This window comes from Anticarsia gemmatalis, chromosome 3 (assembly GCF_050436995.1).
Source record: "Anticarsia gemmatalis isolate Benzon Research Colony breed Stoneville strain chromosome 3, ilAntGemm2 primary, whole genome shotgun sequence".
NCBI lineage: Eukaryota > Metazoa > Arthropoda > Insecta > Lepidoptera > Erebidae > Anticarsia > Anticarsia gemmatalis.
Genome location: NC_134747.1, coordinates 14,571,680 through 14,585,312, shown reverse-complemented (window position 1 = coordinate 14,585,312; position 13,633 = coordinate 14,571,680). Strand labels below are relative to the sequence as shown.

Genomic DNA, 13,633 nt, shown 5'->3' with positions numbered 1-13,633 from the left:
CTCGGCAGTCGGCAGTCGGGCAGCGCGAGGTGGGCGAGGTGTGTTGTCTGTCGGCGCAGCGCACACACGGAGCACTCCGAGAAGAGGCTCTTGATTAATCTCGCCGTAAATCCGAGCGTTTAATTAAAATGGGATTATCTTGAGGTTGCAGAAACGCTGCGGCCTACTTCTGCACCGATCGATGCGAAGGTGGCCCGAACTGAAGCCACCGCACCGCATCGCGCCGCCTCCACACCAATGTCCTATACGAAGCTACTTGTAGTATTATTATTAAACTATTAATGCATGTTTGAATACGAGATTCAGTAGGCCCAAGTCAATCAACAGTAATGTCAGTCATCAATGATTACAAACACGTTCCTTGATTAATGTCGAGCAACTGTATCGTACAGCGGTATTTAAGAGCTGACGGAGGTACGGCAGGCGCCCGTGGACCGAGAGAGCGCGCGGCGCGGCGGCGGCGGCGGGAAGTGAGCAAGTCAAGTGTGGGAGGCGCTCGCGGAGGCAGCTCGGCTGAGGTGTATCTCTGGCCACTTTCCCTCTCGTTGATATTTTCCCGGGCGAGGCTAATGTTTTCCCTCGGCTAATAATTCGCGGAGGATAAAGGCCGCTCGGCCGCCACTTAGTGCGCCGCCGCCGCCGCCGGCTCCCCCGGGGCCCGCCCTTTACCCTCCAAATTGAGTTTCGCTGAGTGATTTAGAACAAAAACTAGTTATAGACGAGTGCCGCCGCTCGTATGTTTCAATGGCGACTTAATGATTGTAGTTAAATGTCGCGCCGGTGTCCCGTCCCCGCGAGCGCACACCAGAGCAGACGACAATAGGCTAGACTAGTGGAGACTAACACGCCGACTGCACGAGCGACTCACCGCTCGGTGCTTCGCTGAAATGTTTTTAATCGAACCGAGCGGATGTTCAAAGGGTTGTTTTGTGTTGAAGGATACAAAACGAACGAGACGCGCCGAGGGACCGATCACGCTCCGATGAAATATGACGACTGATGTTTTTGTTGTGCTAAATAATATTTTTGAACGAATTACTGTCCCACTGAACACAGATCTTATTTGAATACGAGAGGGATTGGGGAACAGTGATAATGTTTTTCCGATAAATCACAGACTTACGGATATTCTTAAGAACTTTTTGATAACTTCAGTTTCTTTTTCACTGTAAATCATTTAATAAAGCTAAACTCCATATCTTATAGAAGGTTCCTGGTTGTGTAAGTGAACGCGTTCATAACGGTACCTGTTCTCTTCTCAGGGTCTCTGAAGAGCACATCATCAAGCTTGGCGGGCGCGGAGCGTCCCTTAGTGTTGAAGGCGACGGCGGCCAGCCTGAAGCGCACGTCCCACTCCAGGCCGCGCACCGTCCACACCGGCTCCTCCGACGTCAGGTTTATTCTACCGACAACAACACACTGTCAAACATACAAGTGATACAAGCATATACCTAGCGAGATAAGTACGATAACTGAGCTAGGCACATACCAAGGCAAACTGGTGAGAATGATAAAAACTAAGCAAATGATTGGCTACAGTTGGACAATTTATTTTATACCCGATTTCTGTATATGTGCTGATGTCTCAAAATCATGTTATCTTTTTATTTTTGTACTTGCAATAGACTTTAGTCGAGGACATGCATACATAAAATCACACGGCGTTTTCCCGTAGGGGTAGGTAGAGACTAAAGAACGACGAAAGAGTATTTCGTCCATAGTCGTTTCTTTAGAGAATAAGACTATATTTTTAAATTAAGAAACATAAGAAAAATCACAGGATGAAAAATAAATCCCAAATTATCCCTATGCATAGTTCAAGCAGCGCTGAGCAGGAGTAACGAAAATCGCGGAAATATGATACAAGTACTCGTAATGTGATTACCGTGTTATATACTACATGTGTCCATTTATCTGCTCGTCTCAATAATAAATTAATACTCGTAACGAGGGTGTCATTATGGCGGGCGCGGGGGTGCGGGCCGAGGGGTGCGGGTGGAGGGGCGGCGCGCGACAAACTTTTAATTTGTGTATGTTTTTATTGACGACCGGCAGCTTATTATCTGTTCGGCGCTCATTAGTGCCACGTGTGAAGGGTGAGCTGTACCGGAGGGAGGGAGCGTGTGTGTGTGTGTGAGTGTGAGTGTGAGTGTCTCGGTGACAAGGACGCGCGGTTCAAGGTCACGCGCGAGCACGTAAATTAGGATCGTTTTGTAATTTTACACACAAGTGTAGGTTGCTGCCGCTTGAGAGATCATGTACGACAATCACACACATTCATTAACTTTCACTACTTATACCTAACGCTAGTGATTCAATTAAAAAGATCTTAAAAACTTTAAGAGGAAGGGTTCCTTAGTTCTTTATTAACTAACTTAAAGTTAGGTGCTAACTTTGCTTAGAAGATATTTATAGAGTTTAACACAAAACCAACACTTGTAAAAAACTAGGTCTTATTTACTTCAAAGTATTTAGACGATTATGATAAATATTAAGTTCATATAAAATATATAATGTATCGCTTTGGTCCGCGGGTGGCGCGAGAAAGCCTCGGCCTCGGTAAGGAATAATAGCACGGCTCGGGGGAATCAAGGCCCGCGCTAATTCCATTTTTACGTCTCTTTGTTTGTTTTAACGCGTTTCCATTCTCACCTGCCTCTCACCTCTCACCTCTCACCTCTCACCTCTCACCTCTCACCTCTCACCTCGCGCCTCACGTCTCTCGCTACGGCTTCGTTTTATAATACACGCTCATTATGAGGTGTTGTGTCAACTAAGTGACGTCGATGGTTGAATAGGCTTCACTTCACGATTTATATAAATATAATAACTAAACTGATCTATGTACATATGTTTGTTTGCATAAGAGGAAATCAAAATATAGTCCAGCTGAACTTAGCCTAGTAAACTGTTTTGAAATCCTTTAGGTTACTTGTACTTGTTATTAGGCCTATCATTTGAAAGGTCTCAGGGTGAAGAGTGTATAATCCTTTTGATTTATATACTTGTAAAATAAGCTACTTATTACATGCATACATAATATTACGGCTTTTCCCATAGGGGTAGGCAGTGACCAAAAAACGCCACTTGGTACGATACGATTCTTACAAACTTTCTTTGCCTCACTCACATCCATACATCTAGTCTCACAGGATCGCCTTAATATTAATATTGTATTTTGATGACTCTTCCGTTTTCTACATAATGCGCATTACATGTGCAGTAACTCACTTAACAGTTGTTCTTTATTTTATACGAGGAACCCCAACATTACAATGGTAAACTATAGTCTATACAATTAATTGTAAGCTTGATTTGATTATGTTTGTAAACTTTGTATGTCTCCAGAAGAGCTCGGCAAATGTCAGTCACTAAGTAGTAGTGTAGTGTATAGAGGGTGCAAACTTGTTACAAAATATATCAAACCAATTCTGTTTTACTATATTCATTGTTCAGTAATCGTATAACATAAAAATAAGTCTCGGTACTTTGGTGGCAACAGCAGTAACCGCTGACGTCAAGTAATTATTGTTTAATACTTTATTGTGCTCGCTTCAGATCGATCCTAACAGGCGTTTTACGACCTAATAAAAGTGTTATATTTTAACATTTTTGTATTGAAGCGCCGCGATATTCTCCCTAATGACCGCTCCATACTCATCCGTTACTGTTTATTGGAAAATATTTAATTCCCAGTAATTATAATGACGACGGGAGCGCGGTTCAATGTTCATTTTGTATCGGCATTATGTAAGAGTTCGTGTATTACATACAGACGAGTATGTGACGAGTGTGTGACGAGTGTGTGGAGAGTGTTCGGCGAGTGTATGGAGAGTACATCAACAGTATCGTGTTGTTCTTAAATATGAACATAACGGACCTCCAGCGTAAACGTTTGTATCTCCACACGAATGGTCACGTTGTTGATTTTGAATGAATAATCTTCACATGTAATGTGCTTAGTTGAGAGCATGCTAATTACATCCCGTGGAAACAGAGCCGCTCTCGTGTATTGATTGTGTTGAAACTTCGCTCTTTGTTTATAGTTCACTAGTTTCATTACACTAAACTATTGATTCTAGGTTGAAACAAAGATGCTAACTGAAACTTTCAGTATGAACTTTTTGTAGAGCATAATTATTTATAAACTAAAAGGATTTATAAAAGTAAGTATCATATAATCATTCGGAATAGTGATTCTAGAAGTCTTGAGCGAAAAGTATGAGTTGACACGCGAAGTATATGTTACAATACTAGATAAACGTACGTGTCTGTCTGTGTGTATGTATGTGTGCGTATGAGTGGCTCATTGTCATCGTATTCATTCATTATTAAAGATGTTTTGCCAACTCTAACGAGACCTCCTTGGTTACACGGGATTCCACTCCGGGAGCCTCCACTCTAAGACTTGTTCCACCACTCGTTTAACAGCTAAGACAGAACGAGCGACGTCGCGCGGTAACTACCTGGATATTACATTTCCTGCTATATTATTTAGTTGTAAGATGAAGCGCTTTGCTGGCTTCAACGAAAGCTTTTGACTCCAGAATATCTAAGTAATTGAAAAATAAATATCATTTCCTTTTGCATACTACTCTCAGTCAAAGATAAACAACAACAATATATATTATATAATGTTAAGGAAAGCACGAACATACTGTTTTGTCAAGTGAAGTACTTGTTACAGTATAATGAACGATACGTTTGGACTGAGGTGTCGCGATGCTGTGGACGCACGTGTTACCGGTGGCGCGGTGTAACTCTGGTACACCTGTACCTGGACACGTTCCCACTCCGGAACAATGAAGGGAGCTCAGTGAGCGAGAGAGCCGCTCCGCTCGACGCACGTAATGGCTTGCCAATGAGCCGTGTTTTGAGCACTTCCATAAAAATAATAAAACACCAGACCCGTCGCGGTTCCATATCCATTACTGTTCCGATACACATTATTTCACTTAAGTCGGTGCGTTCAGGGAAATATAATAAAGGAATTTTGTAATAATAGTGTGTCGCTGGCGGCGTCGTTAAGTCCGCGCACGTCAGCCGGGGGCGCAGCTTGAGACCCAGATTGCCTCTGTAATATTAAAAACAATGCTCGGAGCACACAGTGTGCCGCACGCCAGCGCACGGAGCACGCGCCTCCTGACTCTGTCTGTGCTAATGATGGACATTGGCATAAGACAAATAGTATGAGCAACAGTAGTGACCAACGGTGGAGCGTGCGCCTCCTCACTGACGGCTTATTTAGAACTCTATTGTTTATTTATAGGCGTAAGTTTTCAAATTGTATCAAGTCGATTTCAAGAATAAAAAAAAAATACAAAAGATTCAATATATTTTTGGTATGAGTGCGAGTGTACGAAGTCTCCTTAGAGGGGCATCGCCGGATATTCGATTAAGTTTGTCGAGCGCAAGTTCCGCGCGGTGCGACGAGGGCGGCGGCGGTGTCAAGCGCGTCGCGACGCATCCGCGCGCGAGTCTTAATAAAATGTATCCGCGCGGCTGCACACGCCGCATGTAGGAAGAGAGAAGGCATCGCGAACCGCACGACACCGTGCTCTTCATATGTGCACCTAAATATTACATAGCTTAGTAGTTGGCTACGAAGATGTAGCGAGAGAAAGTTATAGGTATCTAGCAATGCGAGAACATGGTCTTAACCTCTGAGTATATAATATAGTTAGATATATTGCTTTTCAACCAAAATAATATACACGGATGACAAATTCTAGGGATTGGGGATGACTGACAAAGTGACTATTGAAAAATCCTTCACGGACTTAAATAATGACATCCACTTCGTCGCATGGCTGAGGATCAGTGCAGTGAGTAACCTAGTGAAGGTCTAGCATCTTAAGACATCTACATATCTTTCTGTTGCTGTGTGTGTGTTGTAGCGAAGGTGTTGTTACCTAGGCGAGGAGCTGTCTCCGTCAGCGGAGTACACCTCGAGCAGGAACTTCTGCGGCAGGCCGCCGTCGAAGCCCGCCACGCACGACACCTCCACCGACTCCGACGTCTGGTTCCACAGCGTGCAGTTGCGCGGCGCGTGCGGTTTACCTGCGCATATACATGTAATGTGTGTATGTATGTGTATATGTTACACATTACAGACACATTAGTTTATAATATCCCGTATGTTTGTTAAAAGGTGTCATTGATATTTCGTCTTAAGGTTGGCCACATGTTGTCGATTCGATGAAGTCGATTGAAATGGTAGCGTATTGCCACATAATGGTAGAGTTTTGTAAACTCCGGACAGCTATCAAAAAAAAAAAAACACTAAAATAAAACTTTGGAGATTTTATTTTTCGGAGAGACAAAGTGTTCTCTCAAATAAAAAGAATGACGCAACAAAAGTGCCATTCATCATCTAAATATGCATGGTCAGTACTAAGTAGAGTGTTGACTCACCAGCGACGACCATCTGGAAGACACAGGGCGCGAGCTGCGTGCCCACCTCGTTGGACGCCGAGCACGACAACGTGCCGTAGTCCAGGTCTGCCACGGGCGTGTACCTGCACAACAAACAGTTCATTATCATTTGTTTTAAGAGGACAACTGCACACAAGACGTTCACACGAGAGGATGGATTTAATAAGTCTCATTCATAGTGTTTGTAAGTACTAATACTGACTTAAGACTGGAAGCGCTGCCGTTGGAGGTGTATCTGTCGGCGGCGACGTCGATGGTCTCGCCGGAGTTGTTGAACTTCCATTTGAAGACGGCGGCGGGCGGGTCGGCGTCCACCTCGCACACGATCACCACGGACTCGCCGCGCGCCGCGCCCACCACCGACACGCCGCCCGTGCGGCACGACGGCGAGTCTGCACACACCACCACACATTACCAAATAAACAAGTACACCGCATTGGAGAAGGCCTATATTAAGTAATATTATCTGACACAACTTCCAAGTATTATATACTATCATAGGCTCTCGAAGTTTGTCTTTGTTAAAGTTAAATTCTATCGCCTATCGTACGATCATCACAACATTGGCACAGGTCTTTTACAAAAAACTGTTCTGCTTGAATCGAATATCAAACGGGAGCTGAAAAACAGGAGATAAATTCACGCTTTTTGCACCAACGAGTCCCGAAAGTACTATATTTGTATATCAAAATATTCAATGTATATTTATTCAGCATTAAATTATGTAGGTCACGGGGCACAGATTTATTCAGCGAAGATCAAACGGCTACCCTCGGTACTAAGTAACAGTAGATAACAAAGTCCGAGATTGTTTCTCTAGTTTTATCTAGCCAGATCAATTTGGTCGGGATGAGTCTAGTTATCTAGTGGAAACAAATGGCTAAGTGGAGGAATGGGTGAGCTATGGCGATCGTTTTGTTAAGTGCTCGTACAAATCTCACGATACTCTCGCTTCAATAATGTAGTTACGTGATGGACTGCCTCTGACTGATGGACGCACCGATACATTGTGATCCTTTATTAATTCTCTTCTATTATTTGTGGAAGTACTAATTCATGTGTATCTACTGCTCCAGTAGAAATACTTGATTCAGTCTATTCTATTCTGTCGTATGGTTAGTGGTAACTTCGATTGAATATTTGGAATGAGTTCATGAAACAAGGAATATTTCGTGTGTGGATGTTGTACAAGACGCGCAACTCATGTCCCGTGTCGCCGGCACGTATCGACACCGCCATATTTGTAGCAAAATTTAGCTTCCTGCATCGAAGTATTCATACAATTTTGCTGCAATATTCGGGACAGCCGGTCTTGAAATATGTGACCTGTTTATCGATATTTGAGTTTACATGCTTATAGGGGAGTCAAATGTGCTAGCCAGTAATTCGATTAACATTATTGATATAGTCGTAATAATATTTTTGAAAATAATGTCTGGTTTGAAATGGGCAATGCACTGAATATTGAAGGAGTATTGTGTAGATGTGTAGCGGTGTCAAGGTGAGGCAGGTCGAAGGTCACGCGGCTCGTTAGTGGGATTAGGGGCGAGCGGTAATGACGGCGACAGTCGCGAGCCCCACACGCGATTAATAACGGACGGACGACCAGCGATGACGTCGCACACTCGACCGGCACTAGCTCGTCTTGTGACGTACACACGTACACTCAGGCGAACTACCCGCCAGGTGCAACTAGTGACGAACACTGTCTCTAGCTATACTTACAGGCAAAAAATTATTGTATCCACATAATATCTCACTTCTACGTAAGCCACATGACGCCGTGTTTTGACTCCAATAAAATACCTTCGAGCTACTTGAACAACTTTGTTCGAAATGTTTAATTCAATTTGAAACTAAACTGTTCCGAGATAGGGAATGAGGCCAGTTAGGTATTTGGTTTTGCTGTAGTGAGATGCGGCAAGTAAATACAGAAGAAAAGCTTTTTGTAGTCGATCTAGTTTGAGCGAGTCGGAGTAAATCAGAAGGTCGTCGGGACGCAGCTGCGATGGCCGCTCTCAAATCACTTAATCTAACTTAAAAGCCGTTCAAATAGCTAATACCAGACCTAATAGGATAATCTGAGAACAAATAGAATTTGTAAGTGATTTATCAGTGAGCCAGCACCAGCGGGTACTGCGGCCCACTGTGGGGCGCTGCGGGGGCTGCGGGGCTGCGGGGACCGCGGAGGCTGGCACAATGGACGTAATGGAGGCGAGTCATGAACCGCTCCGATCATAACGACCAATAACAACAACTTCATTACAAAACATATTTTTTCTTGCGAAACAGAAAATTTATTGCGACATTACTCGCAGTTATGTTCGCCATTAAAAATTCCCATCTTATTTTGTCAGGGCCATATCTTACAATTGGCAAAATAGATCGGCAGCCATTACTGGGGCGTGTTGCGGGGAGGCGAGCCGAGACGAGCGGGGGGCGCGGGGCGGGGAGGCGGCGGGGGGGGGGGGTCTTACAGAACAGATGGGCGATTTAAAGCAACGAGCCGAGGAGAGAGCTCACCTGCGACTGCAACTAAACAAACAGGCCGGATCAATTTATATCGCTTATTTATCGACGGACAGCGCCGGGCCTTAATCACCGCCATCCAATCACACCTAATTGACTACGCTCCACCGCGCAGAGCTGCTCGCTCCGACACCGACGTCGCTCCCGACCAAATTAACTGTTCTACCCCCTGACCTAGCACGAGCTTTTACTTGTTTCACAATATTCATTGCTAACACTATCATTGTCACCACATTGCAATACACTCTAGATAAAAAAACAAACGTGATGATGAACGACAAAGTTTTCCTTTAACTAGAGAGAGCCAAATGAAAGGAGGCAGGTATTACGTTGCAAATTTATCTATATTAAGCGATCGATCAGTGTGAGAGAGTGGCGAGTGCGGCAAGTGAGTGGTCTTGCGTCACTCGCGTCACGCGCGACTCTCACGTCACTCGCCGGATGTCGCCGTCACACGCCGGATATAAGCGCCTTCGTACACAATACCGCCTACCCTCCACTCATTACGAACATTCCGCACACACAACGTGTGTACACAACACATAATACGATCGCTACAAAAACCCCGCTACATAAAAGTAGAAGGTCGTTTAACTCTAATAAAAAGGTACTAACTCCATTTAATCTCAAATCGCAAAACAAGAAGTTTATCCGTTCCGTATTTCCTTTCAGAAGGCATCAAGGCAAACGTCGGAGAAAAAACAATTAGCGGAAAGTTTCCTGTCGGCCGGCGCGCGGCGGCGCGAGATAACGTGCTGGCCCGCGAGCCGCGCGGCGCGGTACGACGTGGGCGCGGCGCGGCGCGGAGCAGCGCAGCCGTGTTGCGGCGACACAATGCGCGGACGTCGCGATGAATTAATTCTGAGCAATTTAAGCGCGGCTCGGTGGCTCGCATTGTTCTAGATTTGTGCCGATTGTTTTGAATGAGCTTCGAGAGGTGCCGTAATGAACCCGCCTCCGACCGACTTTTCTATTTAGCGCCAAACTTTCACGCCTCCACCAGTTAAGTTCGGTTTAGTGCCGAATATCATCTGAATGCTTGGCGGGCGGCACTGCAGGGCGCGTGAACTTTGCGCCGCGGCGGAGTTTATCGGAGGACGATCAGGACGTTCCTCGAAGTGTGCTCGAGTCTCGCGGCGGCGTGCGGCCTGCGGTCGAGGCCCTGGAGATGCGGCGACGGTCAGGTTATTATTTAGAGCTCGAACTTGTGTGCATTATCTATCTGCGGGTTGCGGTGCGAGTGCGGCGCGGGGGCGATGCGGGGGCGGCGCGGCGGCGGCCCGGAGCACGTCCGGTCTCTCTCAAGTTGTTCGCAACTTTCGACGAATTCCAATATGTGAGCTTTATCTTGTTGCATAATTCTGCTTGACGCAAACGACACGACCCGAACGGCGTGTGAATATTGCATGAAACCGTCGAATCCTTCAGAGACTTAGTGAGCTAGCACTGAATTCAAAATACTTCCAATGAGATGAGAATATATCTCGTTCGGCGAGTGCTAAAATACCTCCAGGAGCTGTGCCAGTAGAGCCGAGTCAACGAGAATAATAGTATTGAACGTTATTCCGTTGTGAACAAAACATCTATTGAATATTTTCCAAACAATAAAATAAATTGTTGTTGAAGAAACTAGCGTGACTGTTCAGCTGTGTCCGTTTTATTTATTAGCTCATTTATTTTATCGAAAACGTACTTGAATAACAGGAAACAATATACTGTGTCGTTAGATACTGGCATATGAGTGTATGAGTGTATGAGTGTGAGTAGAGGCCAAGTATGTTTACCTGTTCACTGATATTGTTTTTATGAGCGTAACTGATACATAAATAAACTGTAGGTATACAGTTGCAGCTCACATTGTGACAAACTAAGAAACTTTGCTAACTTTCATATTTTTTTTGCGGAGATTAAAATTTTAATTTGCGTTTACATAGTGGAAAAGGAAATTGTTGGAAAATGGCTTAATTGCTGTAGCCTTAAATAATCTACTGTCTTTATGAAGCGAGTCTATGTATGTGAGTGTGAGGTGTGAAGGAGCAGGTGCACTCACACTTGACTCTGAAGTGCAGCTCGTTGGAGACGGTCTCGCCCTCGGCGTTGAGCGCGGAGCAGGCGTAGCGGCCGCTGCTGTGGCGCGTCACCTTCTGCAGCACCAGGCTCTGGTTGCTGTGGAACACGCGCGCGCTCGCGTTGTGCGCCAGCGGACGATCCTGCAACAATATGTACATTGTAGAGCGCTCACTTACACACACGTTGCGTTACGCTCTCGCTACTATTTGTATGGGTGATCATTTGAAGGAGAGAGGAATGTCGCTGTCGTCGCTCGTATAAATCAGCACAAAGAGCACAGCGGCAGAGTTCAGATTAAAATTCATCATTTCGAAACGCAAGCACTTTGATCGGCTTAGAATATCATAGGAATGCGAGCGGCTTATTGGACGAAGCCTTCTAACAGATTGTCTCGTCGCAGGATTAACGAACATCACACGGACACGATTCCATCTCGCACGAGATAAAAGCTAATAACAAGAAAAAAAGTGGGCACTAACATTTTACAATCCACGTCGATCATAATGTAGCGTAACATGAAAAAATATTCCTACAATATTATGATGACGTAAATGTTCTTTTGCGAGGGGGTGGGAGAGTATGAGGGGGGTGTACAATTACTAGAATATATTTACACAAAGGGTCCGCCCATTACCGCGCCGGCCCTACAAAAGGCGCCACTCCAGCGGACAAAGGTACTCGTTACGTTCTAGAGGACTGATTATATTTTTTTGTTTCTAACAAAAAGATTTTTACTATCAGTGTGGACGCGTGGCTCACAGTTCACAGTACTGTGACGTACGAACATGAGCTGCGAGCATCGTGATCCCTGTGAAAAAATAGCAAATTTCAGGAAATACTAGATGTTGTGGATTTTACTGGTACAACTGTAGTGCTCTTAGTCGCTAAAAATAGATAAAGAAAAGTGTTATTGAACAGTAACTATTCTAGGTATAGAAAGGCGGCCATTTAACTGATGAAGTCAATTCGCTCTCTGTGGTCAATTAAGGATCAGTGCGTTCTGAGCCCCACCATCAGTTTGTAATGAAATATTGAGATTAGTATTTCGTCAAAGAGATTACTGACCGCAATACGATAAACCAAAGCGGCTAAGTGTAGAGGATCCTCCGCCCACGCACTTAACAGCTAAGATTAGTCCAAGGCGGTGTACAAAATGTAATTTTTACAAATGAAGTCGCCGAAGCCGCGCCGAACAAAAAAAAAACTGTTTAGCCTCGATGACTCTGTTGTTTCGTTGAACAAAAGGGGAAATTAAAAGAGACATTTTGAAAGCTGCGTGAAATTAGTAGTACAGGTTGTTTGGCGCAGATGAAAAACACATAATTTCGCTTTACCTCTGTCAGGTGGGCGCGGGGCGAGGGGGTGCGGGGCGCGAGGGGGGGGGGAGCAGGCCGGGGATGTTTGTGTTCGGCCGTCTTGTTGTATTTTGTATGTTTTTACGGCTTATTACTGCATAAAGTATTAAGATGATGTACAATATTATAATTCTGGACTCGGAATTAACTAAAAAAAAGGAATATTGAGGAAGGTCATATTATTCAGCTGTGTACACAGATGGTGTGGCGGCATCGTAGAACGTACCAACTAGACTAGAGAAGGCCACGTAGTTTGGTTTGCCTGAAACGTCCATTTGAGGAAAAAACTACTTTGAGTCACATTTATTTGTTGTTAGGCAAGAATAGTATTCGAAAAATAAGAAATATAGCAACACTACAAAATGTTGTTCACGGGTTTTTCGACATTCAAGGTCTCTATGGAGCTGAAATATTCATGATGTTTGTGGGAGCGAGTTGACGGCGCGGCATCGACACGCCATCCATCTCAGTACGGACACAACAGGTGAGGCCGACGTTTCATTACGCCACCACCGCCACTGCGTCACATGAAGTCACGTCGCACTCCACCATTGTACGGACGGGGCGACGCCATGCGCTTTGATGCCGCTAACGCGAGAACTTTACTGCATTAACAAGCACAGTACACTATTGCAAAATTAGATTAATTTGACTAGATCATTGTGAGGTATACGTTACTCTCAAATTCCTTTCATTGCTCCGTGGACCCGAATACCTTGACGACTAGTTTGGAGTACCGACAAGAACGCCGCGATCCACAAAACTAGCTAAGTTGAAACCATCTCTGGTGCACAAAACCGCTTGCGTTCTACGTCGTCTCGCTCGTGTCATAATGAGTATTTAGAGAATCCTTATGAGAGAAGTGTGCGCTGTCGCCACTGATCGTGTGTCCCGGGTGTAAGGGCGCCGAGTAGTGCCGAGTAGCTCCGAGTTGCGGCCGACTTCCACCGCACCGAGTGTTGTTTGTCTGCAGATTGGCGGCGCACGTCACACTAACTCGCTCACTAATTAATTTTACTCTCACCTGTCCTACGTGTGCCAAGTAATCCGGCGCGGGAGACGCGGGAGGCGTGGGAAGCGTGGGAAACGTGGGAGGCGCGAGCTGTTTTAAATTGGAAAACTTGAGATCCCGAGCCGTGGCTTGCCAACCTCACTGATTATCTCGCCTGATGATTGATGGTGTTATTGCTATTGTGTGAAGGTCTACCACTTGTAAGTTTCGGTGTAGTTAGTACAGTCGCGAG

The 13,633-nt window shown here is 45.0% G+C and overlaps 1 protein-coding gene across 2 annotated transcripts in view; it reads right to left on the bottom strand.

The window, feature by feature from the left end:
• Positions 1 to 13,633, bottom strand: part of side-II (sidestep II transmembrane protein) — a 361,927-nt gene that overhangs the window by 22,887 nt on the left and 325,407 nt on the right. For both annotated transcript variants that reach the window (XM_076136708.1, XM_076136709.1), the window contains exons 10-14: positions 11,015 to 11,174; positions 6,638 to 6,827; positions 6,415 to 6,518; positions 5,913 to 6,060; positions 1,248 to 1,402 (exon numbers count right to left, since the gene is read on the bottom strand). In XM_076136708.1, coding sequence (XP_075992823.1) covers positions 1,248 to 1,402; positions 5,913 to 6,060; positions 6,415 to 6,518; positions 6,638 to 6,827; positions 11,015 to 11,174 — 757 coding nt within the window. The remainder of the gene's footprint in view (positions 1 to 1,247; positions 1,403 to 5,912; positions 6,061 to 6,414; positions 6,519 to 6,637; positions 6,828 to 11,014; positions 11,175 to 13,633) is intronic.